At 55.4% G+C, this 26,866-nt stretch overlaps 1 protein-coding gene across 4 annotated transcripts in view; it reads left to right on the top strand.

Annotated features, from left to right (window-relative positions):
* Positions 1–26,866, top strand: part of AFF1 (ALF transcription elongation factor 1) — an 87,690-nt gene that overhangs the window by 54,804 nt on the left and 6,020 nt on the right. For 3 of the 4 annotated variants that reach the window (XM_064149571.1, XM_064149570.1, XM_064149572.1), the window contains 14 exons: positions 8,171–8,215; positions 8,700–8,786; positions 9,930–9,966; positions 10,321–10,372; positions 15,842–15,896; positions 16,027–16,070; positions 17,724–17,874; positions 19,103–20,020; positions 21,038–21,132; positions 22,486–22,723; positions 23,954–24,045; positions 25,756–25,819; positions 26,200–26,336; positions 26,509–26,580. In XM_064149571.1, the coding sequence (XP_064005641.1) occupies positions 8,171–8,215; positions 8,700–8,786; positions 9,930–9,966; positions 10,321–10,372; positions 15,842–15,896; positions 16,027–16,070; positions 17,724–17,874; positions 19,103–20,020; positions 21,038–21,132; positions 22,486–22,723; positions 23,954–24,045; positions 25,756–25,819; positions 26,200–26,336; positions 26,509–26,580 (2,087 nt within the window). Of the gene's footprint in view, positions 1–8,170; positions 8,216–8,699; positions 8,787–9,929; positions 9,967–10,320; positions 10,373–15,841; positions 15,897–16,026; positions 16,071–17,723; positions 17,875–19,102; positions 20,021–21,037; positions 21,133–22,485; positions 22,724–23,953; positions 24,046–25,755; positions 25,820–26,199; positions 26,337–26,508; positions 26,581–26,866 lie in introns of those variants that run through there. The other variant, XM_064149573.1, reaches the window with a different exon arrangement.

Genomic DNA, 26,866 nt, shown 5'->3' with positions numbered 1-26,866 from the left:
GTGGATGCTCACTGCCTGGAGATGTTCAGGCCAGGTTGGATGAAGCCTTGATGAAGCTGAGCTGGTGGGAGGTGTCCCTGCCTGTGGCAGGGGATTTGAACTAGATGATCTTTAAGGTCCCTTCCAACCCAACTCATTCTGAGATTCTGTGATTTTGAAGTCCATAAGCAGCTGCTGCCTTCCCTGGTTTCCTCTCACCTGCTCTGCCTGCAGCACCTTAGGAGAGCTGGAGTCGGTGCCAGTGGGCAGAGCAGAATCCCCTGGCAGTGCTGTGTTTTGCTTTAGGGTATTTTTCCTAAGCTAAGCTGTAGCAGGCAGCTGTAATTGTCTGCACAGAAGCAGCTCCTTGTTGTTTGATGTACCAGGTGAATCCCACTGGAGGCAGAAGCCTTTCCTCCCTGGTGTGCCCATCTTTTGGAAGGAGCCAAAGGTTTGATCCGGGCTGGAAAGAAACCAGCAGTAAAATGCCAAAGCAGCTCTAAGAGGGTCATGCAAAACATCCTCAACGTCCTCTGCCAACCTGTTAGTGGTGGTTTTAAATTCTCTGCACTGTTTCTTCCACGAGTGGAAAGTGCCAAGGGGACAGCTGTTGCCAGCTGGAAGCATGGAGGGGGGAGGCCACCAGCATTGCTAAGCAACCGCCTGCTGGAGAGCCAGGGGAGCTGTGCCTGGCAGCACCCACAAGGGGAGACCTTCGAAGTTCTTCTCTGCCAGGGCTGCTGCTGCCAGCGTGAAAGGCACCACCACCACCTCTTGATATTGATTAGGGCTGACAAGGGAATGTATGAAAGCAGCAAAGCTGCCCTGCCATGTAGGAGGGCAGTAGGACATGTTGACGAAGGTAAGTGCACCCCACAGAGCTGCTTCTGCCAGGGTGGTGTCAGTGGGAGGAGGAGGTGACAGCCAGGGTGGCAGCTGAGCTCCATCAAGTCCAGAGGAGCCTTGCTTGGATCTGGCAGGGTGAGTGGAGGGTGGGCTGGCAGGAGAGGGGGCTGCTGTCAGTGAGCCTGCTTTTGGTCACAGGCTGCTCCATGTAACAGGCTGCCCAGGGAGGCTGCGGATGCTCCCTCCCCAGAGGTGTTGAAGGCCAGGCTGGGTGAGGCCTCGAGCAAGCTGGGCTGGTGGGAAGTGTCCCTGCCCATGGCAGGGGGTTGGAACTGGGTGAAGTTGAGGGTCTCTGTCAACCCAGCCCATCCTAGGTTTCTGTGAATGTTTTCACTTGAAGCGAGGATTTCACCCAAGCTGTCCTTGGCTGTCCTGTTGCTTGTGTGTTGGCAGTGGCCCTCTGCTGCCCCTCGGCTGGCTGTGCTGCAGGGACACCCTCTGTGCCTCAGCAGTGCAGGGGACAGCCTGGCTGTCCTGCTGCCTTGCTTTGCTGTGCTGCAGAGCAGGGCCAGTCCCCTTCCTTCTGCTCTCCTGCTAGCGCAGCCTTCATGGCACAGCAGTGCTGCTCGCCTCCATGCTGGCAGCCGGAGCAGAAGCAGTGTGGTGGTGTTGGTCTGCTTGCTGTGGGACCAGGAGCCCCTTGGGTGGATCTTACCTTTGCCTTAGATGTTTTCTCTAAGTCCTCTAGGCCACAGCCCTCTCTGATGTGCCTTCAGGGAAAAGTCCAGCTCGTGGGATGCTCCTTGGGGCAGTGGTTTGAACGAGGGGCAAGGGTTTGAAACGGGAGCAGGACAGAGTTAGGCTGGACACAGGAGGTTGTTCTGCACAGTGAGGGTGGGGAGATGCTGACACAGGCTGGCCAGGCTTGAGATTGAAGCCCCATCCCTGGAGCCATTCAAGATCAGACTCAGTGTGACCCTGAGCAACCTGCTCTGGTTAAGATGTCCCTGCTGGCTGCAGGGAGCTTGGCCAAGATGCCCTGTGTGGGTCTTTTTCAACCCTGTATCTGTGAGGAGAGCTTTCAGCTGTCTGTTTATGAGTTAATAACCACATTCATGAAGCACTTTGCTGTTCCAGCCCCCAAAATACTCATCCAGTTTGCACTTAGGGCAGTTGTTAAACAATGGTCACAGTTGCCTTCACCAGCAAAAGGATATCCTGCTATTTTTGTTTGCCCCCAGCAGTTAAATTCCTTGGTTTGGAAGCATTTAAAGAGATTTCTTCTTCAGTTTCTCTTAAGGTTTAAAAATAGCACCTAAGGTCCTCTGTGAAGAGCTTTGCTTTCCCATGGAGAGAGTTCATAACTCCTGTGCTCTCAACACACCTCTTGGTCTCTTGGGCAAGAGGAAATGGCTTGAGTTGTGCCAGGGGAGGGTTAGATTGGAGATGAGGACAAATGTCTTTGCTGCAAGAGTGGTCAGAGGTTGGAACAAGCTGCTGAGGGAGGTGGTAGAGTCCCCATCCCTGGAGTTGTTCAAGCAACCTGTGGCCATGGCACTTCAGGGTACAGTTTAGTGGTCCTGGTGGTTGGGTTTTGTTTGGACTCAATCTTGAAGGTCTTTTCCAACCTCAGTGATTGTGTGATGCATTCTTTCCTCTGGGAATTATCACCCTTGGACCCACTAACAAGCACCCCTTTGATTTTTCTCCCACTTGCCTCTCTTTTCCTGCTGGCTCCAGCTCCCTTCAAAGTTGTGTGATCTGTCCCAGGCAGCAGTGCAGAGCTGTGCCAGGAGCTGGAGACCATTCCCACCTCACTGCAAGCTCCCCTCAGGGAGTTATAGAGAGCAGTGAGGTCTCCAGCTGGCAGTTCCAACAGGGAGCTACTCTTCTGCAGAGCTGCTTCATGTAGTGCCAAGTGCTAGGGAAAGAATCAGGCATGGCTGGAGCTGTGGCCTGCCTGTCCCCAGGAGGTGCTACACAGGGCTCATAGAATCACAGAATGGTCTGAGTTGGAGGGAACCTCCAGAGCTCATCCAGTCCAACCCCCTGCACTCAGCAGGAACATCCTCCACTAGATCAGGTTGCTCAGAGCCTTGTCAAGCCCCACCTTGAAGAGCTCCAGGGATGGGACCTCAGCCACCTCCCTGGACAACCTGTTGCAGGGTTCCAGCACCCTCCTGGTGCACAACTTGTTCCTCACATCCAACCTCAATATGCTCTGCTCTTATTTCAAACCATTGCACTCATCCTGTCCCTGCAGGCCTTTGGGAACAGTCCCTCTGCAGCCTTCTTGTAGCCCCTTCAGGTACTGGCAGGCTGCTCTGAGCTCTGCCTGGAGCCTTCTCTTCTCCAGGCTGAACACCCCCAGCTCCCTCAGCCTGTCCCCATAGCAGAGTTGCTTCAACGTTCTGGTCATCTTTGTGGCCTCCTCTGGACCATCTCCATCAGGTCCATGTTTCATTTGTGTTTTGGGCACCACAGCTGGCCCCAGCACTGCAGGTGAGGTCTCCCCAGAGCAGAGGAGCAGGATCTCCTCTCTCCAGCTCTGGCCATGCTGCTTTGGCTGCAGCTCAGGCTGCTATTGGCCTTCTGTGCTGCAAGCTCACACTGCCTGCTCCTGCCCAGCTTCTCCCCCACCAGCACCTCCAAGTCCTTTTCCCCAGGGCTGTTTTCTATCACGTTGAGTTTGTTTGGGTTGCAGTTCTGGTTTTGTACAGGAGATATTTCAGTTGTGGTAGTGATGAGGTGAAGGCTAACAGGGAGTGCAGGAATGGCTTTGAGAGCTCAAGATGGTTAAAGGATCTTTTATCAAAGCATCTCCACAGCATCTGCTCCCCCAGAATGCAAACCCCTGTGCTCCTTCTGACAAAGGCAGGCAAAGCAGCTGTTTGAAGACAAGGAGGAGGCTCAGGCATTGATTTTTTGAGTGGAGCAAGCCAATCCATCTGAGGGTCAGCAAAGCCTGTGAAGTCTGTGAGGAATGGGAGGCTTCCTCGGGGCACCCACGCGGGACCACGGCAGGGCAGCTTTTGTCTGCAGGGCTGTGGGGTGGGAGAGGCTTCAATGGCCAGGATCAGTCAGTGTCAGCTGAAGAAAGCCAGAGCCAGAGGGTCATGGAAGTGGGCTGGTTTGTTTCAGACCCGTGCAGAGCTGCTGCTGTCCCTTGTGAGCTGAGCTGCTGGTTTGGGCAGGGCAGGAACAGGAGAGTCCCTGGTGCTGAGGCATTGTTTCAGGGGAATAGCTTCAGCGTTGCCTTGGAAAAGAGAGGAGTGGACTCAAAGGGGTGAAGTGTGCTGGTGAAACCGTCCCCAGGAGATCTGGCTGTGTGCAAGCTGCTGGTTAAACACTGCTCTGCTCACAGAGGACCTGCAGTAGCACACAGAGAAACTATTTCAGAAGGCTCTTATGCACTTCAGCTTAATGGCTTTAAGCTTGAGGAAGAGAGGCTTAGACTGGAGATGAGGAAGAGACTCCTGAGAGTGAGGGTGGGGAGACACTGGCACAGGTTGCCCAGGGAGGTTGTGGGTGTCTCCTGCCTGGAGGTGTTCAAGACCAGGTTGAATCATAGGATGAGTCGGGGTTGGAAGGGGCCACAGGGATGAGTTGGGGTTGGAAGGGGCCACAAGAATCATCCAGTTCCAACCCCCTGCCATGGGCAGGGACACCTCCCACCAGCCCAGCTCACTCATGGTCTCATCCAACCTGGCCTTCAACGCCTCCAGGCAGGGGGCAGCCACAACCTCCCTGGGCTACCTGTGCCACTGTCTCCCCAGCATCACTGTAAAGGCTTGGATTGGATGATCTCCAGAGGTCACTTCCAGTGCCACCATTCAGTGATCCTGTGAAGAAGTCAAAGCATTCATGGCTTTATTACTCTGGCAAAGAAATGATCACCCAAGTATGTGACACTTGGGCTTCCTGCAGCCATTCTCTGGCTTTCTGGATCCATTCCAGTGTTGGGGGGGTGGGTGGAGTGGGAAGGTGGGTGGCGTGGGGAGGTGGTGTGTGTCTGTGAGGGAGCAGAAAGGCAGCTGCTGGAATCTGTAGGAATTAATCAGGTTAACTTCTTTGAAGGAACTTCCCCAGCAGTGTTGTGTGAGATGATTGAGCTGCAGCTGTGGTACCTCTCTTTTGCTGCATTCAAAGCTTCACAGGTGTCTGCAGAGAGGTTTTAGTCTTCGTTGAGGACACCATTGGTGAGGAGAAAAGGAAGTGAGTGGTCTCAAGGGCCATGGAATTTGGGACAGGCTGGGCTGAGCTGCTCTGTTGGGTTTGGGTGAAGCCCTCTGCAGATAGCTTCAGCTCCAAGGGCCATGGAATTTGGGACAGGCTGGGCTGAGCTGCTCTGTTGGGTTTGGGTGAAGCCCTCTGCAGATAGCTTCAGCTCCAAGGGCCATGGGATTTGGGACAGGCTGGGCTGAGCTGCTCTGTTGGGTTTGGGTGAAGCTCTCTGCAGATAGCTTCAGCTCCAAGGGCCATGGGATTTGGGACAGGCTGGGCTGAGCTGCTCTGTTGGGTCTGGGTGAAGTCCTCTGCATATAGCTTCAGCTCCAAGGGCCATGGGATTTGGGACAGGCTGGGCTGAGCTGAGCTGCTCTGTTGGGTTTGGGTGAAGTCCTCTGCAGATAGCTTCAGCTCCAAGGGCCATGGGATTTGGGACAGGCTGGGCTGAGCTGCTCTGTTGGGTCTGGGTGAAGTCCTCTGCATATATCTTCAGCTCCAAGGGCCATGGGATTTGGGACAGGCTGGGCTGAGCTGCTCTGTTGGGTCTGGGTGAAGTCCTCTGCATATATCTTCAGCTCCAAGGGCCATGGGATTTGGGACAGGCTGGGCTGAGCTGAGCTGCTCTGTTGGGTTTGGGTGAAGTCCTCTGCAGATAGCTTCAGCTGTGCTTGGCAGAACTTTGCCTTGGACCATTGTTCAGGTTAACCTGGGGGGGGGGATCTCATCAGTGCTTGCAAACAGCTAAGGGTGAGTGTCAGGAAGATGGGGCCAGGTGCTTCTCCATGATCCCCAGTGACAGAACAAGGGGTAATGGGCACAAACTTGAACATAGGAACTCCCATCTCAACCTGAGGAGGAACTTCTTTACTGTGAAGGGCTCAGAGCACTGGGACAGGCTGCAGGAGTCTCCTCTGGAGACTTTCCAGACCCTCCTGGATGCATTCCTGTGTGACCTGCCCTAGGTGGTACTGTTACTGGCAGGGGGGTTGGACTGGAGGGTCTCCAGAGGTCCCTTCCACCCCCTCCCATTCAGTGACGCTGCCAGATGTTGTGTGACTTGGCTTTCATCAGCCAGTTGTGCAGGTTGGGAGACTGAGGATGAAATGTAGATACAGCCAAGAGGATCAAAAGGAGAGAAAGGGGCAGGGTCTGGCCACTTCAGCAGCCTGTTGCTTGTCGTTTAGCTGAGAGAGGCTTCAAAGTCACATTAATGTCAGTGTCTGCATTTGTCTGCAGTCAAAATTGATCAGGGCTTTGACTCTGTTTATGCAGCTTTTTGTTCCAAAGTCCTTTAACCCACCCTTATCCATGGCATTGTTGTGCCAATGAAGTCCATGAATCCTCATCAAAGACATCCTTGATTTTTGTTTTTTTGTCTGGATGACCTTTCTGAACCTCTCTCTTTGCTTTTGAAGCTTTTCAAGTAAGGAAGCCATCTATTAAATGAGCCTCACACAAGTTGTTATGGAAATGAATCTGTTCAGATTCTGCTCCCATCATAGAATCTCAGAATGGTTTGGGTTGGAAGGGACCTCCAAAGGTCATTTAGTGCAACCCCCCTGCAGCCAGCAGGGGCATCCTCCACTGGGTCACCTCTGCTTTCTCCTCTCCAAGCTTAGGACTTCTCTGCTTATTGGCATGAACCAAGTGTAGGCTGTTTTGGTGTGAGGCTGCTGCAGGCCTGGAGCAGGCTGCCCAGAGAGGTTGTGGAGTCTCCTTCTCCAGAGACTTTCCAGCCCCACCTGGATGTGTTCCTGTGTGCCCTGCCCTGGGTGACCCTGTTCTGGCAAGGTGGTTGGACTGGATGGTCTCCAGAGGTCCCTTCCATCCCCACCATTCCATGCCTGTATGAAACCCCTGAGGTGCACTGCCACAGCCTCATGGCACTGCCCAGAACTGTACACAGTACTCCAGATGTGATCTCACCATAGCAAAGCAGAGGGAGGAAAACCTCCCTTGACCTGCTGGCCACCTGGGTGTGATCATGGACAACCTGATCTAGGCAAGCCTGCTTTAGGAGGGGTGTTGGGCTAGATGATCTCTAGAGGCTCCTTCTGCCCCTCATCATCATCATAGAATCAAGCAGGTTGGAAGAGACTTCCAAACTCATCCAGTCCAACCTATCCCCCAGCCCTATCCAGTCAACCAGACCATGGCACTAAGTGCCCCAGCCAGGCTTTGCTTCAACACTTCCAGGGACAGCGACTCCACCACCTCCCTGGGCAGCCCATTCCAATGCCAGTCACTCTCTCTGTGAAGAACTTCCTCCTAACATCCAGGTTCTGGGATTCTTTCTGCTGCATGGACACAGCTCCATAGATCACAGCTCATGGCACAAAGGGATTCCTGAAGGAGCTCCACTCTTCCATCAGCTTTGTGTCCCCTACCTTCTCCCTCATCTTTACTAGAAGAGAAGCTCTCTTCCCCCTTTTCTCTGCCCTGGTGACACCACATCTGGAGCACTGTGTTTAGATCTGGGCTCTGCAATTCAAGAGGGACAGGGATCTGCTGGAGAGAGTCCAGGGGAGGCTGTGAGGATGATGAAGGGTCTGAAACATCTGTGTGAGGAGGAAAGGCTGAGAGCCCTGGGGCTGGTTGGCCTGCAGAGGAGAAGGCTGAGAGGAGATCTGAGCAATGCCTATCAATAGCTGCAGGCTGAGGGGCAAGAAGCAGGGGCCAGGCTCTGCTCAGTGCTGTCCTGTGACAGGACAAAGAGCAATGGACACAAACTGGAAGTCAGGAAGTTCCACCTCAACACGAGGAGAAACTTCTTTGGTGTGAGGCTGCTGCAGGCCTGCAGCAGGCTGCCCAGAGAAGCTGTGGAGTCTCCTTCTCTGGAGGCTTTTAAAACCCACCTGGATGTGTTCCTGTGTGCCCTGCCCTGGGTGTCCCTGCTCTGGCAAGGTGGTTGGACTGGATGATCTCTAAAAGTCCCTTCCACCCCCTACCTTTCTGTGCTTCTATGAAGCCAGCAGACTTTGTAGAAGTGCATTCTGACCTCCTGAGGGGGGTGATCTCAGTCCTCCCCAGCATTTTATCATTCAAGGCTTTCCATCAGGGTTATGGAACTGGCAGGAAAGCAACCTGTGACAGCTGCATCTCTTTTTTTCTGCTGCAGCAAACCTTCCTTGGTGATGTCCACTCCATTGAAGACATTTTGAAGGTATGTGCTCTTAAAGAAGACCTCTCTCTCTCTCTGCTTTTGGGTTGCATGCAGCAAAGTAGGGTGTGGGGAGCAAAATCTCACTGCTGCTGTTCTGGCCATGGATATCAGTCACTTGGAAGTGTGCTTTGGGGTACTCCCTGGAGAGGCAAAGAGCAAAGTTAGCCTCAGGGCCAGCTGGAGCTGGAAGAGCAGCCTCTCCATCAGGAGGTTTCACTAAAACACAGGGTGTGAGGGTGCTGAAGCCCTGGAGCAGGCTGCTGCTCCTCTGGAGAGATCCCAGACCACCTGCACTTGGGCAAGCTGCTGTGGGTGCTCTGCTTTAGCCGGGGAGGATTGGACTGGATGACCTCCAGAAGTCCCTTCCAACCTCCACCATGCTGGGGTTCTGTGACCTCCCCCCCACAGGAATCTCTTAAGCACAAAACTTGAGCTGAGTGTATCAACAGCAGTGCTCTGAGTGCTTCTCTCAATGTCTTTGCAGGAAATGACCCACTCGTGGCCGCCTCCCCTGACAGCCATTCACACACCTAGCACAGCAGAGCCTTCCAAGTTCCCATTCCCAGCAAAGGTAAAGCACCTCCCTCCTTGTAACCAGGGCTTTGGACTAGTTACAAGAGGTTTTGTCAGCTCTTCCTTGTGCTTTCATCTGGTTTGGTTCCCCTATCACAGATAAAGGCTGTAGGAGAGGTTATCTCGAGAGGAAGTCAGATAAACCGAAGCAGATCTGGAGTCGTGCAAGGGCTGCTGGCAGTGCAGGGCTGTGCTGAGCAGGAGATCCTGTGGTGTTGCTGAGCAGCTCCATTTGGGCTACACCACAGCAGGATTCTCTGCTGGATTGGGGAATCCTTTCAGCAAGCTTTGTCATTGTAGAGCTGTAAGATGCTGGAGCTAAAGGCAGGGATGGGTAACTTGCGATTCAGTCGCACGTTTGGTACCCTGTGGCCTGTCAAGGGTGGCTGCTTTTCAGCAGCATCTACAGAAGAGCTGGGGAGGGACTTCTAACCAGGGCTTGGAGTGACAGGACAAGGGACAGTGGCTTTGAGCTGGAAGAGGGAAGAGTGAGAGTGGAGATGAGGAAGAGATTGCTGAGAGTGAGAGTGGGGAGACACTGGCACAGGTTGCCCAGGGAGGCTACAGATGTCCCCTGCCTGAAGGCTGGATGAGGCCTTGAGCAAGCTGGGCTTGTGGGAGGTGTCCTTAGCCATGGCAGGGGGTTGGAACTGGACAAGCTTTCAGGCCTCTTCCAACCCATTCTGGGGTTCTTTGCATCTCTGTTACAGCACAAACCCTGTCTTGTCTTCGTTGCCAGCAAGAATATTTGCTGTGTTTAACAGAAGTCTTCAGCAGCCCTTATAAATCCCACATCCCACTCATCTGCTGGTGTCAGTTCTGTCCAGGCTGAGCTACACCAAGCCAGCTTAGGCTGTTGGACACATCCAAACCATTCTTTGACCAGTTAGTAACACATGGAAAAGAATTGCAAGGTGTGGCACTGGGACAGGCTGCCCAGGGAGGTGGTGGACTCACCATCCCTGGAGGGGTTCAAAAAGGCCATGGTCTGCTGGCTGTGGAGGTGTTTGGTTCAAGGCTGGACTTGATCTGAGAGGTCTTTTCCAGCCTTGATGATTGTGTGGAATCCTTGATTTGCTGCTCTGGAGAGAGAGAGCTGCTTCCTTTTTGTCTCAGCTTGCACTCTGTCCTTTCTTCCTAGGAGCCACAGCACGCTGAAGCTGCAGCCCAGAGCCAGAGTGAGTAGCAAAGCAAACACTGCTGGGTGTGTGCAGGGAGAGGGTTCTGTCTGCTAAGCAAATCTGTACAGTGAGGAGCACAAATTCCTCTGCTGCTTTGAGCACTGAGGAGTTCAGGAGATGCTCAAGAGGTTATCTACATCCATTCTGTAGGAATGAAGGCAGCAGCTCAGCAGAGAGCAAGCAGCATCTGGTTGAGGAACCTCCGTTAGGAGGGAGGAAAGCTCAGTGGCGAGCAATTGCATCCTGATGGACAAAAGAAAGGGGCTTCCTGAGCTGCTGCTGAGAGCCTGTGGGGTGAAATGCTCTAGAAATGAAGCAGATAAACCCAACCATGACTTTTTCCATTTGCAGAGCAGTATGAGGCACCCTCAAAACCCCTGCCTGCTTCTCAGCCAAGAACGTCGTAAGTACCTGTGCTTGCTCCCCAGCTCTGCTGGGCAGCTGCTGACAAGAGCCTGGGCTGAAGTCAGAGTTGATTTACTGCATGATCCCAAAGAGCAAGGGTTTAGCAGCTGGGTTAGCAGAGGGGATTCTGCCCCTCTGCTCTGCTGAGACCACACCTGCAGCACTGCCTCCAGTTCTGGTAGTCCCAGCACAAGAAGGACCTGGAGCTGCTGGAGGGGGGTCCAGAGGAGGCCACAAAGATGACTACAGGGCTGGAGAACCTCCCCTGTGGGGACAGGCTGGGAGAGTTGAGGCTGTTCAGGATGGAGAAGAGGAGGAAGACCTTAGAACAGCCCTTCAGTACCTGAAGGGGGCTGCAGGAGAGCTGGGGACAAGGGCTGGGAGTGCCAGGATGAGGGCCAATGGCTTTGAACTGGGAGAGCAGAGATTGAGAGTGGAGATTAGGTAAAACTTCTTGCTGGTGAGGATGAGGAGACACTGGTACAGGCTGCCCAGGGAGGTTGTGGAGCACAGAAGCACAGAATGTGATCTTTGATCACATTCTGTGCTTCTGTGCTCCACAACCTCCCTGGAGGTGTTCAAGGCCAGGTTGACCTGTTCTAGTGGGAGATGTCCCTGCCCATGGCAGGGGACTGGAACTGGATGCTCTTGAAGGCCACTTCCAACCCATTTCATTTTAGGCTTCCATGAATCTCTTCCTCATTGCCTTTCCCAAAGGCTCTATTCATGTTCCAGTACCTTCAGCTAGCTGCAGAGCTGGAGATGAAATGTCTGCAGCCTTTTAAGTGCTCTTTGCTTTCTGTATTTCTACTTTTTTCTTGATAGATTTCTTCTCTTCCCTATCACACTTTGATTTCTCTCACAGGAACATGAGTCTTGCTGTAAGATGTTTGTGCATTGCCCCTGCAGAGGTTTCCTGAGGCTGGGAGCAGTGCCAGAGCTTGATGTTAATGGATAGAATGACAGAGGGCATTGGGTTGGAAAGGACCCTTAGAGGGCATCTTGGTCAACCCCTGTGCAGGCAGCAGGGACACCTCCAGCTAGAGCAGGATGCTCAGGGCCACATCCACTCTGACCTTGAATGTCTCCAGGGATGAGGCCTCAACCTCAGGCCTGGGCAGCCTGTGCCAGTGTCTCCCCATCCTCACTGTGCAGAGCTTCCTTCTGGTGCCCAACCTAACTCTGCCCTGCTCCAGCTCCAAACCATTGCCCTCATCCTATCCCCACAGGCCCTTCTGAGCAGTCCCTCCCCAGTCTGCCTGGAGGTCCCCTGCAGATCCTGAACTGCAGCTCTAAGGTCTGCCTGGAGCCTTCTCTTCTCCAGGCTGAACACCCCCAGCTCCCTCAGCCTGTCCTATTAGCAGAGGTTCTCCTGCCCTCTGATCATCTTTGTGGCCTTCTCTGGTACTTCTCCATCAGGTCTATGTCTCTTCTGCTGGGGGCTCCACAGCTGGCCCCAGCACTGCAGGTGAGGTCTCCCCAGAGCAGAGCAGAGGGGCAGGATCTCCTCTCTCCAGCTCTGGCCACGCTGCTCTGGATGCAGCCCAGGCTGCCCTTGGCCTTCTGTGCTGCAAGCTCACACTGCCTGCTCCTGCCCAGCTTCTCCCCCCACCAGCACCCCCAAGTCCTTCTCCTCAGGGCTGCTTTCTATCCACTCTTCCTCCAGCCTGGACTGAGGATAGTTCAATCCAGGTGCAGGACCTTGCACTGTGCCTTGTTGAACCTCATGAGGTTCTCCTCTGCAGCCTGTCCAGCTCCCTCTGGCTGACACCCATCCCATCCTTCAGACTTGTCAGCCACACCACTAAGCTTGCTGTCATCTGCACACTTGACTCAGCTGCCAGAGAGGGCCCAGCCTGTGCTTTCTGTGGGGCTGCTTGGCAAGAGAATCATCTGAGTTCTGCTGCTGTGCTGGGAACTCTGATAGGAACTCTGGAAGGAGACTGCTGGTGTGGAGAGAAGCTAGAAGGGACCAGGCCCTGGGAATGGAAACCTGGCAGCTCTCAGCCCCTGAGCTGATTGAAGCATTGGCATTGCCCTAGCAGATTTATCTCCTTTCAACCAGCAACTGAACTATTTGTTGAACCCTTGTTTGGGAGTAACTGTGTCTGCCCTCCCAGCAGTGTGACTCGTTTGAAGGCTGAGTGCTGTGCTCTGACCCCACAGTGAAGCTGAGGAGCTGCAGTGCTCTTCTAGGCCTTCCAGTCCCAGCAGCTGAGGTGGCAGAGGCTGTGCTCTTGGGGGCACACAGGGACACGAGAGTGGAAAGAGCAGGGAGGATTCTTGTGGCCTTCTCATCTAAGGGACAGACATCTTGCAGTCCACAATCCTAAAAGCAAACCAAAGCCACTTCTGGAGGTGTGTTCTCTACCACCTTGGCAGGACCTAACTGGCTGGAAAAACCACCACAAAGGATTGATTGAGGTGCCAGGAAGCATCTGGCCAAGCTCCCCAGAGCTCTACAGAGTGGCTGCCTTGGTAGTGCAGCTCCTTTTTTTGGGGTCTCAGGGACTGACTGAGCCTTGGCTCCAGCCCCTGTGGGGCTGACACGTGGAGGACTGCTGCAGCATGTGTGCCCTTTGCCTCCTCTAGGAGTTCCAGGGGCTTGGTGTTCCCAGGTGGTCTCCCAATGCTTCCCCTCAGTGCTTCCTCTCAAAGGAGAGGCAAGAGCTCATCCACCCAGGTGCTGTGTTAGGAAGTGAGGCAGTGGAGGCTGAGAGAGGGAGCAGAGGAGGCCCTGGGGAATGGCAAAGCCAAAATGCCTGAAGGCAGCAGACATGTGGGTCTGTGCCAGTGTCATCAGAGAACCTCTTGTGCATCAGAGACAGGTAGCTGGGCACTCTGGGGTCAGCACCTTTGCAGCAGGAGTCACCTGTGCAGGCAGGGCTTGGCTTGAGAGAGCTTTGGGAGCTGAGGACAAGAGCAGGTTCCTCACTGGTTAAAGGAGTTGTTGTTCCTTGTGAGCCCGTGGCCAGTCCAGCAGTGGCCATGGTCAGTGGAAGGATCTCCAAGCACCTCAGCTGCTTCAGTGGCAGTGCAGGATCCTTTCTGAAGCCAGTGGGGATGGTGGCTCAGGAAGGAAACCCTTTTGTTATCCAGAGGTTTTACTCCTCTGTTGTCACACAGTCATCAAAGCCAACCCTCAGGCAGGGGCATTAGAGGTGACCCACAGAGCCAGGCATCTCTTGGGCTTTGTTCATAGCAGGGTTGGGGCAATGCCAAGCACAGCTCCAGGCTGGGCAGGGAGTGGCTGGAGAGCAGCCCTGAGGAGAGGGACTTGGGGGTGCTGCTGGAGGAGAAGCTCCACAGGAGCCAGCAGTGTGCACTTGCAGCCCAGAAAGCCAAGCAGAGCCTGGGCTGCAGCAGCAGAAGTGTGGCCAGCAGGGCCAGGGAGGGGATTCTGCCCCTCTGCTGTGCTCTGCTGAGACCCCACCTGGAGTACTGCATCCAGTTCTGGAGCCCCTGGGACAAGAGGGCTGTGGAAATGCTGGAGAGTGTCCAGAGCAGGGCCAGGAGGATGCTGAGAGGCTGCAGCAGCTCTGCTGTGAGCACAGACTGAAAGAGTTGGGGCTGTGCAGGATGGAGCAGAGGAGGCTCCCAGGTGACCTTCTTGTGGCCTTCCAGGATCTGAAGGGGGCTACAAAAAAGCTGGGGAGGGACTTTATAGGCCATCAGGGAGTGACAGGAGTGGGGGGAATGGAGCACAGTTGGAGATGTGTAGATTCAGCCTGGAGGTGAGGAGGAAGTTGTTGAGCAGGAGAGTGGTGAGAGGCTGGAATGGGTTGCCCAGGGAGGTGGTTGAGGCCCCATGGCTGGAGGTGTTTGAGGCCAGGCTGGCTGAGGCTGTGTGCAGCCTGCTCTAGGGTAGGGTGTCCCTGGCCATGGCAGCGGGGTTGGAACTGGCTGCTCCTTGTGGTCCCTTCCAACCCTGCCTGATTCTATAACTTGGCATGAGTGCTTGGAAGAGGAGGAAGGTTTGTGCAGTGCTCCTGTTCCTAACCAGCATCAGGCACGTGGGCTCTTCCCCAGCTTCTCCAAGGTGAGATCTGGTTCACTCAGGAGCTTTCAGCTTTGTTTTCTTGCTCTACAATGTGTTGTCCCAAGGGGTTGGAGGCTTATTTTGCTCATTTGAGCATGAAATGCCACACTGAGAGTCCCCAGTGAAGTGGAACATCAGAGTTGAGACCTGATGCATTGGAGGCCATGTCCCAAGCTTCTGATCCCATTTTTGGAGCAGCAGCTGTGTAACTCTGTGGGGTGAGGACTCTGTCTCCAGCTGCTTTCCAGGTTTGAATCACTCTGCTTTTGAACAGCAAGAGTTCTGCCTGTCTGTTTGCCAGCTGCTGCTGGGGTGCCTGCATGGTTGCCAATGAGGGGGAGAAGAGTTTGGGATGAGTCCATGCTCACAGATCCTTCCCTGGCAGGCGTTTGAGGAGCTGGGCGAGACCCTGACACTGCGAGCAGCAGTCACCACCTGCAGGCAGAGGCCTCTGAGGACAGGCTGAGAGAGCTGGAGTTGTTCAGCCTGGAGAAGAGAAGGCTCTGGGGAGACCTCCTTGTGGCATTCCAGTGTCTGAAGTGGGCTACAAGAGAGTTGGGGAGGGAGTTTTTAAAGTGTCAGGTAGTGACAGGACTTGGCAGGGATGGATTCAAGCTAGAAGAGGAGAGATTCAGATTGCATGTTAGGAGGAAGTTCTTCAGCATGAGGGTGCTGAGACCCTGGCACAGCTTGCCCAGGGAGGTGGTGGAAGCCTCATCTCTGGAAGTTTTTAAGGCCAGGCTGGATGTGGCTCTGGGCAGCCTGATCCAGTGTGAGGTGTCCCTGCTGTGGCAGGGGAGTTGGAACTGGATAATTCTTGAGGTCCCTTCCAACCCTGACAGTTCTGTGAGCCTGTGTTGCCTTTGGGCTCTCCACTCCTGCAACACTAAACCAGGGTCCCTGCTCCCCACCTGGGATCTGCTCAGACACTCAGGGCTGCTCTTTGTCACTGTCACCACTGAGAGGGGCAGGAGCAGGAAGCTCCTGGTGCAGAAAAGTAAGAGCCTGAGCTTGGCACTGCTGCTGGATGTGTGGCAGGAGTCTGCAGCAGCATAAAGAACAGCCCTGGGGCAGTCCTGAGAGCTGAGCAATGAGACCTTAGAGCTCCAGGGGCAGAGGATTTGTTCTTTGGGGATCCAGAGCAGGCTGAGAGGGAGCCAGAGCCTTGCTGCCCAAGGACCAGCCTTCTCCTGCCCTGCCCCACTGTGCTGGGCTAGCCCTGGTTGAGGAGCACTTCCATCATGGGACTTCACCTTTGCTGTCTGTGGGTTGGGTTCTCCTTCTCCAGACAGGTAAGGACAGGGGCAGCAGCCTGAGCGTGGGCAGTGGCTCAGTGGGCTGTGGGAGGTTGGTTGGGGTTGGCCAGCTCAGAGCAAGGCCTTGCCAGTGCCTGCCCTGGCTGATGTTCTTCTTCTGGTTGTCTTTCAGAATGCTCCAGGAGGACCTGCACCTCAGTGATAGTGAAGAGAGTGGTGACGACCAAGTCAGTTGTAGATGTTTTCTACTCTAGGCACACAGACCTCCCTTTAACCACCACACCTTGGCAGGTCGTGCTGAGATCCTCCAGCTAACCTTTGCTCCCCCTCTCCTCTTTGTTTTTGTGCCCAACACAGGTTGCTGAGAAGCCACCTTCTGTGCTCGCTCCTCCAGGCTACAGGTTTGTTCCCAAACTAGACCAAAGGAGGAGGAGAAGTCATCTCCTCCTTGTGTGGGGCTGGGTGAGGAAGGGCTCCTGCTTTCTCTTGCAGAGGCAGCCCTTGGTTTTTAGCTGCCTGAAGCTGCTGGTGACAATTGGCTTCAGTTGTCTGGGGAGGCTGCAGTTAGATGTGGCTGGGGCAGGCCTGCTGGATTTTCCCTGTCACTCAGAATGGATTTTCCCAACTCTTCCCTCCTTTTCTCCTCTTCTCCACCACCTCTATCTATGAAGGTCACCTGCAGCTAGAGGAATTTTCAGCTGTAGTAGTGATGGGTGAGCTGTGAGTCCAGCTCTAGTGCAGAAGGAGGCCCAGAGCAGCCCAGCAGGAGCCAAAAAGGGTTAGGGTGACTCCCTGAGGCTGTTCCAGCTCCTGCTCTTAAGACAGCTGACCAGAGGAGTCACAGGGTGGCTTGGCTTGGAAGGGACCCTAAAGGTTATCCAGTTCCAACCCCCTCTCACAGGCAGGGACACCTCTTAACTAGACTTGGCTGCCCAAGGCCTCAGCCAGTCTGGCCTTGAACACCTCCAAGCAGGAGACAGCCACAGCCTGGTCCAGAGTCTCACCAGCCTCACACTGAGGAGCTTCTTGCTCAGCTCCAGTCTAACCCTGCTCTCCCTCAGCTCCAAACCATTCCCCCTTGGCCTGTCTCTAGACACCCTCATGGGAAGTTCCTCTGCAGCCTTCCTGGAGGATCCATTTGAGGGTCAGTTCTAAGGTCCCCCTGGAGCCTTCTCTTCTCCAGGCTGCACACCCCCAGCTCCCTCAGCCTGTCCTCAGAGCAGAGCTGCTCCAGCCCTTGGATCCTCTTTGTGGCCTCCTCTGGACCTGTTCCATTAGGTCCATGTCCAGTCTAACTCTGCTCTCCCTCAGCTCCAAACCATTCCCCTTTCTCCTATCTCCAGACCTCATGAAAAGTTCTTCCTCAGCTTTCCTGTAGCTCCTTCCCAGCTCTCCTTCAGCTACAGGAATCCTAGAATGGGTAGAGCTGAAAGGGACCTAAAAGATCACCTGGTTCCAAGGGGGAGCTTAAAGGTCACCTGGTTCCAAGGGAGAGCTTAAAGGTCACCTGGTTCCAAGGGGGACCTTAAAGGTCACCTGGTTCCAAGGGGGACCTTAAAGGTCACCTGGTTCCAAGGGGGACCTTAAAGGTCACCTGGTTCCAGGCCTACCACCATGGGCAGGCAAATGGAGTAACACAGATGAAGTGCAAAGTGCAGAGAGGGAGAATCAAAAAGAGCTTCCACCTGGAGCTGCCTCTTTTCTGTTCTTCCTTTAGTGGGAACTTTCCTTGTGAGGCTTGGGGCAGTGAAGAAAATCCCCTCTTGCTTCAGGGCTGCTTTTGAACCATTGGTGTGGGCTCAGTGCAGCTCCCCAGGGCAGCAGTGAGCTCCTGCTTGCAGTGTTTGGCTGCCTGGGCTGCAGCTGAAGGGGTTTTGGGCCAGAGGTGCTTTGTCTTTGGAGGAGGCAACACATTCCTTTGACCTCCTCCTCTCTCCTCTCCATGCCCAAAGGAGCTTGCAGTTTTCTTTCTGAGGCCTGTGCCATGTCGACAGAAGAAGTGAGTAGCCTTCAGCCCTGCTGCTTTCTAATTTTATCTCCTGGTGGCCTTGCAGTGCCCTACAGTCCCAGCCCAAGAGTGTGGCATCAGCACATTCCAGCAGCCTGGAGCTGGGGAGCACCAGCGACTCGGACAGCTCTTCGGACTCAGAGACGGAGAGCAGCGACAGCGAAGCCACCGACCCCCCCAGAGTGCCAGCAGCTGAGGTGATGCAAAGCAGCTGCAGAGCCTGCTGGGCACAGCTCTGCCCTCAGCCTCTCTGCTGCCCCAGGGCTGCCCTCATCCTTCAGGGGTCCTCTTGATACCTTTAATGCGTCATAGAATGGTTTAGGTTGGAAGGGATCTCAAAGCTCATCCAGTCCCTATCTCTCCGTGCCATAGGCAGGGACACCTCCCACTAGAACAGGTTGCTCATCCAGCCTGGCCTTGAACACCTCCCTGGACAACCTGTGCCAGTGTCTCACCACCCTCACTGGACAGATATCACCAGACCCTTTGCTTCCCTGCTGTAGTTTGGTGGTTCAGTAACCCTTAGTAAGGGCAGAGTGAAGCTTTTGCAGCCTGACCTTGCAGTGTTTCCCCCTCCAGGGGTTGGAAGAGACCCTCAGGATCACCAAGTCCAACCATTGACCCTGCTCTGCAAAGTTCACCTTTTAGCTGTATCCCTGAGCACCACATCTAAGCCACCTTTAACACATCCAAGGTTGAGGACTCCACCACCTCCCTGGGCAGCCTGTGCCAGTGCCTGACCACTCTTGCTGGGAAAAAATTCTTCCTCATGTCCAGTTTAACCCTGCCCTGGCATCATGGTGCCACCCTCCTGGAGGAGCCTGGGGCTTCCCTGAGGAGACATGAGCGTGGTGCACATGAGGCCTCTCCCATCTCCTCAGGTCTCTTTGGAGCTCAACTCTGCCCCTGCAGCTTTTCTGCCTGCTGAGGCTTTGGGCTGCTCTGGGGTGAGACCAGATCCCTGTCCCACTCAGAGGAGCTGCTGCCTCCTTGCAGCTCCTGTGTTGCCTGACAGACTCAGCTCCTCCTGGAGCCTTTGGACCTGCAGGCAGGGCTGGAATGTGCTGGGGCTTGCTCTGTTGGGTTTGGCTGGACGAGTGCTGCACTGGCAAGTCTGAGGCCTGCAGACAAGTGGAATTTGCTGCCTTGAAGTTTCACAGCTGAGACCCTGCACTTGTAAAGCTCTGCTGCAGAAGTGCTCCTGCCTCAGGCTTTCAGGCAGGTCCTCCAGGAGTGCTCTGTAGCACCTGGGGCGCAGCGCAGAGACCCAGGCCTGTGTCTGAAGGAGCTGCTGATGTCCCCACAGCCTCGTGGCCTCTCACTTGCCAGGAGGACTTGTAGTGGGCTCTGCTGAGCTGTGCCAGGCTGGGAATAACTCATGAAAGCATCTGGCTTTGCATCTTCCCCTTCTCTTTCTGTCTGCAGCCCGACCCACCAACTTGTAACAAGTGGCAGCTGGACAACTGGCTGACCAAGGTGAACCCACCAGCAGTGCCCACAGAGAGCCTCAGCGACGCCACTCCTGGGCATGGACGTGAGGAGGACAAGGAGCAGGAGCAGGCTGTGGGCAGCAATTCCTGCCAGCAGCCCCCTGAGCCCAGGGAGCCTCAGCACAAGGGCTGCAGCCGAGCAGCCAGGACCCCTCGGGACGCTGCCCTGCCCGCCAAGCGCAGCTGCCAGGAGTCGCCCGGGCGCGCCCAGGAGCCCTCGCCCAGGCACACTGTGGGTATCAAAAGGCCCAGCAAGGCCCCGCTGCATGAGGAGCCCAAGGGAGGCCTGAAGGTGGAGAGTGACCCTGGTCCTTTTGAGGACAGAGACCAGCCTTGCAGAGACAAGCCAAAGGTGAAAACGAAAGCCAAGGCCAAATGCAGAGACAGGAAAGACCCAAAGCCAGCACTGCCACAGCCCCCTGAGAAGAGAAAGCACAAAAGCTCCCACCAGGCTGCTGCCAAACCCTGCGTGGACCCTAAGCCCGTGAGAGACGTTTCCTTTGGCAGTGCCCAGGAGCATCTCACTCTCAGTCCCCTTCCTCAAGGCCAGGGCACAACCCCCACCAGGACTAGCAGCCACAGGTCTCCTGTCGTGGCCAGAGAGGATTGTCACAAAGAGAAGCTCCCTTTGCCTGGCCAGGAGAATAAGGTGGGCTCACCAATGAGGGACTCCTCCGACCCTCAGTCCCTCGTTGTGAAAATACATCTCCCTCTCCTGGCAAGAGTCCCTCAGTCCTCTGAGAAAGGCAACCACCAGAGGAGAGCAGAGGCCAAGGAACAGCCTGGTGCAAGGCAGCAGGACTTGGGGAGGAAAGGCACAGACCCTCCTGACAAGCCTCTTCCGAAGAGGAAGGTGAGAGGTGGAGCTGGGCTTGTCCAAGGAGCAAGGAGGTGTTGGAGAGCCCCTGTGCAGAGCTCACTGCTGCTTCCTAGGCTGGCAGAGTGCCCAGCATGCTCCTGCCATCAAGGGGTCCCCAAACTTGGCAAGGGGATGTGTGTCCAAGCTGTCCACAGATGGTTCCTGTTGCTCACCGAGCCCCTGCTGACAGCTGCAAAGCCCTGGCAGCTGTCTGACAACGGCTCTGGCCTTCAAAGGGGGTTCTGCTGTCCTGGCATCCTGCTTTCTAGACCCCAGGAAGCCCTGGCACGCTTTGGGCAGCAGCAGGCACACTGTGGCAGGCGCTGCCTGAGCAGTGCAGGTTCTGTGCCAGTTCCCTGCACATCCTCCTGGCTGCAGCAAAGTCTTCTGCAGCCTTTCCCTGGGGAGCTGGAGCTGTGCACACCTGGAGCTGGGAGATCCATGCAGAGCCATTCCAATGAGGAGTGCTGACCACTCTGCCTTCCTGAGCCCTGTCCTTCTGGCAGGGACTGGAGCTGGCTGGTGCCAGTTTCACCTGAGTCAGATCTGCCTTTGCACGTCTGGGCCAGCTGAGTGCTCTCACTCTGATGGGGGTGCAGTTTTGTGCTGCCCTAGGGTCAGGGGTGCCACAGAACACAGTGGTTTGCAGTTGCTGCCTCTGCCAGGAGCAATCTGACTCCATTTCTGCAGGATCCCCAGCCAGCAGCATGCCAGAGCCCACTCAGAACAGGGCAGAAGCTGATTTTCAGCAGGGAAGTGCCTCCATTTGGATCCTTTTTGGCAGGCAGAGCTTTGGCAGTTCCATCCTCAGCACCACAGCAGAATTCACTTGTCCCAGCCAAAGGAGATTCAGACCTGCACCCTCTGTGCTCTGAGCTTCCCCTGGGCTCACTCTGGTCTCTTGTCCCTCTCTTTAACCAGAACTGATCCACCTTAGCTGTGCTGCTCTGCACTAGACAGCAGCTTTCAGACCCTGAGGGGTTATTTTCTCTTCTCTTCTCTTCCTGACAGAGGAAGATGGAGGAGGTTGAAGGGAAGAAACATCAACCAGAAAAGAAAGCCAAACCATTGCTGCCTTCATCTAAGAAAGATTCCAGCAAGCTGAAGTGAGTAGCCAGAGCTGGGAGGGCAGAAAGGAGCTGGCACTGAGGGCCTGGATAGCCACAAACGTTCCCCTGGGGATTGCTACTGTTTGCCTCTGCTGAAAGCAGAAGGCAGGAGTTGGTGCTGGCCCTGTCTGCTCCCTCAGCTGTTTCAGCACTTCCTAGCACACAGGAGCACAGAATGGGTTGTGGTGGAAGGGACCTAAAGATCATCCAGTGTCCAGCCTCTGCCGTGGGCAGGGACAGCTCCTGCTTGGCAGCTTGCTGGAGGCCCCCCTCCAGCCTGGCTTTCAGCGCTTGCAGGGTTGGCAGCAGTGCTGCTGGCAGATCTGCTGAAGCTTTGGAGCTCCTCATTTGCAGGCCAGGGCACTGCCAGCACTTTGGCCTGGCCTTGGCTGGAGCCACTGCTCCCTGGAGCAGCTCTTCAGCTGGGCAGAGAGGGGAGGCTGGGGGTCAGTCATCTGTTCCTGCCTTCAGCTCTTGTCTGTGGCTCAGATGGGAGTTAGTGGCCTGGGCTGGTCTGTAGGGCTGGGGTTTGTTGTCCTGACAGCAGGAGCCAGCTGCTGCTGTGCACAGAGCATTGATGTGCTTGGGTCAGGCCCAGCTGAGGCATTGGGGCTGACGTTGTTCGGTGCAGGAGTCTTTGAGCTGTGGCTACCATGGCAGAGCTTGTCTTCTGGAGACCATTCCTTCTTGTCACCCCTTGTAGCCCTCTTGTGGCCTTCAGAGTGGGAAGGATCAGGATGCATTTTGGGGGAACTCCTTTGCTCTGCATCAGGTCAGGGCTTGCTGCTGGGCAGTCCTCTCTGAGGCATCAGCTGCAGCAAAGCTGGGGAGCAGAGTGCAGTGAGCAGGGCCTGTGCCATGAGACAAGTGGGTTGTGGAAGAGGAGAGAGAGGACTGTGTCTCCCCACCCCCAGCAGAACAGATGGGGAGGGAGGGACAGGCCTGCAGCTTGCTTGCATGCTGGGAGGTTTGTCCCAGGGATTTGAGTCCAGTGAAGGAAGCTGTGCTGGAGAGCTGCTTGCTTGCAACCTCCTCGTACTCTGGTTGCAAGTCTTTGCTCCAAGGACAAGTCCTGAGGTTTATACCTGATGGGAAAGCTCCTTGCTTGGTGCTGTTGACAACTGTGGTATCAGACCTCAACTCAAGTGGTACTACAGCTGCCAACAGATGGGGAGGGACTGTTCAGAGAAGTCCTTGAAGGTTGCTTTAGCTCTTGGTGGGTTCCATGACAGGCTTCCAGGGCAGTGCCAGCAGAGCTGGCACATGATGTCACTAAGCCTGTGAAACACCTGCCCTATTAGATGTGCACCATGCTCATCCCAGCTGCTGAATGCCCTTTTCCATCTCCAGAACATCAAAAGCTTCATGTGAAACCCAGAAGCAAGACCTCCTGCTACCCCCAGCACTGCCACCCAAGTCTCCTGCACCCAGGCCAAGCAAGGTGGCCCCAAAGAGACCTGCAAGTGAGAGCAGTGAACTGCCAGACACAGAGAACACTGCCAGGAGCAAGAGCAGCCACAAGGATCCTTTGATCTCCAAGCACAGGAAGGTGGAGAGAAATCACCCTGAGCTGTCCAAGGGCATCAAAGTAGGTACCTGTTCTGCCTGCTGTGGGCTTCTGTAGGAACCTGCTCAGAGGGTACAAAAGAGGAAGGAAGCCACCAGAGAAAGCTCCTGGGAGCATTTTTGCCCCTTGGCTGACCAGCTGTGCCCCAAAGCCTGCCTTGTAACTTCTCTGCTGCCTTTTCATAACCTGCTCTCCTCTCCCCTGTGAAGGGCAGTGGGAGGAGGTGACCCTGTGCCAACCAGAGGCAAGAGAATCTCTTCGTGGTAGCAGCTGGGTCTGGAGGGGGGCAGCTGCTGGAGCACAGCTCGGGGTGTTTGCAGGAGGGCAGAGGGGATGGCTCCAAAACAGGCCACAAGCAGCCTGGGTGTCAGGCTCCATGGCTTGCTTACAGAAGCCTTCCTGACCCTTGCAGATTCCTGGATCTTTGTCATTTTGGGCTCCTCACTGGGGTGTGTGATGCAGGACAGAGTCCTGTGCGTGTGGTAGGGCAGCCTGTGCGGGCTGAGGCTTCGCTGGGGGTGGTGTTAGCAACGGGGAGCCAGCAGCCTGCTGCCTGGGCAGATCAGCCCTGTCCTGCCTCACTGCTCTCTGAGCCACTGCCAAGGAGACAGGCTGCTGAATGCCTCCAGGCTTGGGAAAAGCTGGAATGGTTGGAGCCTTCCTGGCAGTCAGGAAACAAGCCCAGGGTTTGCATTATTGGAGGGGGTGCAGGGGAAGGAGGCAAGGGGAAGGGAAGAGCTCAGGGAACAGTCTGCCTGGGACATAGAAACATTTCCTCTTGCAATTGTGGAAAGGCAGGATTGGGAATTGCCTCTGACCTCTGCCTCTGACCTCTGCCTCTGACCTCTGCCTCTGACCTCTGCCTCTGACCTCTGCCTCTGACCTCTGCCTCTGACCTCTGCCTCTGACCTCTGCCTCTGACCTCTGCCTCTGACCTCTGCCTCTGACCTCTGCCTCTGACCTCTGCCTCTGACCTCTGCCTCTGACCTCTGCCTCTGACCTCTGCCTCTGACCTCTGCCTCTGACCTCTGCCTCTGACCTCTGCCTCTGACCTCTGCCTCTGACCTCTGCCTCTGACCTCTGCCTCTGACCTCTGCCTCTGACCTCTGCCTCTGACCTCTGCCTCTGACCTCTGCCTCTGACCTCTGCCTCTGACCTCTGCCTCTGACCTCTGCCTCTGACCTCTGCCTCTGACCTCTGCCTCTGACCTCTGCCTCTGACCTGCTATATCTCTGCCCTGTGGCTTTCCAGGAATCTGCAGGGGATGTCTCCAAGCCTTTCCCAGTGCCTTCTTTGCCAAATGGTACCTCCAAGCCCAGGAGAGCTCAACTCAAGGCTGAAAAGTAAGTTTTTGTTTCACACTCCTCATCTGCACTTCCTGCCAGGCCAGGCTGGCCTTGCAGCCACCCTGGCTTCTGCTTCTTAAGGAGCACTTTGCTGGGAGGGAGGAGAGAGGCAGAGATGTCTGACACCTGCTCTGTATTGTCCAGGCCTTTCCCCAGCCACCACAAAGCAAAAGTCTCGTTGCAGCAGCTCTTGGTTTGAGGGAAGCTACTCTAAAACACAGGAACTTGAACTCTGAGAGGAGATGTCTCTGGTGCCTGCCCACAGCTGGTGGGGTTTGCTTGTCTGGTTTGTGACCAGTGGCACAGTCCCCTGTCACAAGGTGATGGGCAGGAAGCTGTTCCTGTGAGGACAAAAGGAACCTCCAGGCAGGCTGGGGAGGGACTGTTCAGAAGGGCCTCTGGGCATAGGATGAGGGCAATGGTTTGGAACTGGAGCAGGGCAGAGTTAGGTTGGACATCAGGAGGATGTTCTGTGCAGTGAGGGTGGAGAGAGACTGGCAAAGGCTGCCCAGGGCTGTGGTTGAGGCCTCATCCCTGGAGACATTCAGGATCAGAGTGGATGTGGCCCTGGACAGCCTGCTCGAGTTGGAGGTGTCCCTATGGGCTGCTGCAGGTTGGCCAAGATGACCTTTGAGGATTCCTTCCAACCCAGAGCAACCTGTGGCTCTGTGACTTGCCTGCTGATGTGCCTGCTCTCTCTGTGGGAGTTAAGGAGCAAAGGTGGCTGCATGGTGCTTCAGCCCTGCTGGGCTTTTGTGTTGAGATGTGAGATGGGTGAAGCAGTGAGCTCACTGGACCTGAGCACTCAGCTGCCTGCAGGCAGCATTCATTTAGTCACCAGCAGGGCTACAAAGGTGTTTGATGAGGCTGTAACAGCCTCACCAAAGCAGGATCATAGAATCAGGCATGTTGGAAGAGACCTCCAAGCTCAGCCAGGCCAACCTAGCACCCAGCCCTGGCCAATCAACCAGATCATGGCACTAAGTGCCCCATCCAGCCTTGGCTTCAACACCTGCAGGGACAGTGACTCCACCACCTCCCCGGGCAGCCCATTCCAATGCCAATCACTCTCTGTCCTGGGCTGCATCCCCAGCAGTGTGGGTAGCAGCTAGAGGGAGGGGATTCTACCCCTCTGCTCTGCTGAGACCTCGTCTGCAGTGCTGGGGCCAGCTCTGGAGCACCAACACAGCAAGAACATGGTCCTGATAGAGCAGGCCACAACAGTGATGCAAGGGCTGGAGCACTTCTGCTGTCAGAGCTGAGGCTGTTCAGCCTGGAGAGAAGACTGCAGGGAGACCTTAGAGCAGGAGGGCTGGAAAGGGACTTTGCAAGAAGACATGCAGTGACAGGACAAGGAATGATGGCTTCAAACTGGAGGAAGACAGATTTACATTAGACACAAGGAAGCAATTCTTCCTCAGGAGAGTGGTCAGGCCCTGGAACACGTTGCCCAAAGAAAGATGTGGAGGCTCCAAGCCTGGAAGCATTGAAGACCAGGCTGGATGGGGCCTTGAGCAAGTTGGGCTAGAGGGAGGTGTCTCTGCCCATGGCAGGGGGTTGGAACTGGATGAGCTTCTAAGTCACTTCTAACCCAACCTATTCTGGGATCCAAGATGTTTGAACTCATAGCACCCTCCAGATGTGAAGATAACATTGATCAGGAGCCCATGACCCTGCCCTGATTTCTCCTCTCTGTCCCTAATTCAGGCAGCATCCAGTGGAGTACTACAGAGAAGAGGCCAAGAGGTTGAAGCACAAAGCTGATGCCATGGTGAGCCTGTGCCCTGTGCTGCAAAGCTCTTGCCATGGCACTGCTCCAGCTGTGCCTGGGCAGCAGCCTCGCTGGCTGACGTTGCCTGCACAGCTGCAGCTCTGCCTTGGCAGAGTCAGGGAAGGGTTGGACTGGAGGAGCTCAAAGGGCTTCTCCCCCCAGAACAGCTCTCTGCTGCCATGCACACAGCCAGAGAGCACAAAGCTGGGGGCTGGGGCACATCAGGGCTGCTGCTGAGAAGCCTTTAGGCATCAGCCCCAGGCCTGGCTTGTGCCTCTGTCTTGCAGTGCTGCCTAAGCAGGGAGGACAAAGCTGCTCAAGCCCAGGGGCCAGAAGCAGTTTTCCTCTTGCCCTAACAATGATCATTCTCTCCCCACCAGACAGACAAGACTGGCAAGGCAATTCAGTACCTGGATGCAGCCCTGACCTTTATTGAGTACGGGATGGCCTTGGAGTTGGATGCACCAGCACCAAAATCAGCTTCCAGCATCTTCAGGGACACCATAGAGCTGATCCAGTGAGTGGCCTCCCAAGCCTGGGGGCTGGCAGCATGGGCAGAGGGCAAGGGGCAGCCACTGTGTTTGTTTGCAGCTGTGGCAGCTCTGGATTCCCACCAGGGAGTAGAGTTCAGGTTGTTGTTTGTTCATAGTGAGGCTGCTGAGCAGCTCCTGCTTGCTTTCTCTCCTCAGATTCATCACTACAGTGAGAGCCTTCACAGGCTCCTCAGCATCTTCCTATGAAGAGATCTTCCTGGTGCTGTGGTAGGTAACCCTGGGGCTGTGCATTGAGTCAGCCAGAGGGAAGGAGCCAGCACTGCCTGGGGGAGGAAGGAGTGCAGTGGGAAGCAGAGCTCTGCAGGGCACAAAGCCCACACTGGCAAAGCCAGCAGCCACTGGCACACTCCTCCAGTGAGCTGGCAGAGGAGCAGGGGCACAGGTGGAGGAGGGCACAGGCTGTGCAGTGGGATCTGCTGGCAGCTGGCAAGCACAGAAGGGCTCTCAGCTGAGGGGAAAGGATGAGCTGTGGCTGCCCAAGTCTGAGCCCTGG

Source organism: Pogoniulus pusillus, chromosome 10 (genome assembly GCF_015220805.1).
Source record: "Pogoniulus pusillus isolate bPogPus1 chromosome 10, bPogPus1.pri, whole genome shotgun sequence".
Classification (NCBI taxonomy): domain Eukaryota; kingdom Metazoa; phylum Chordata; class Aves; order Piciformes; family Lybiidae; genus Pogoniulus; species Pogoniulus pusillus.
Note: the sequence above shows the minus strand (reverse complement) of the source record. Positions and strands in the feature narration are given on the sequence as shown.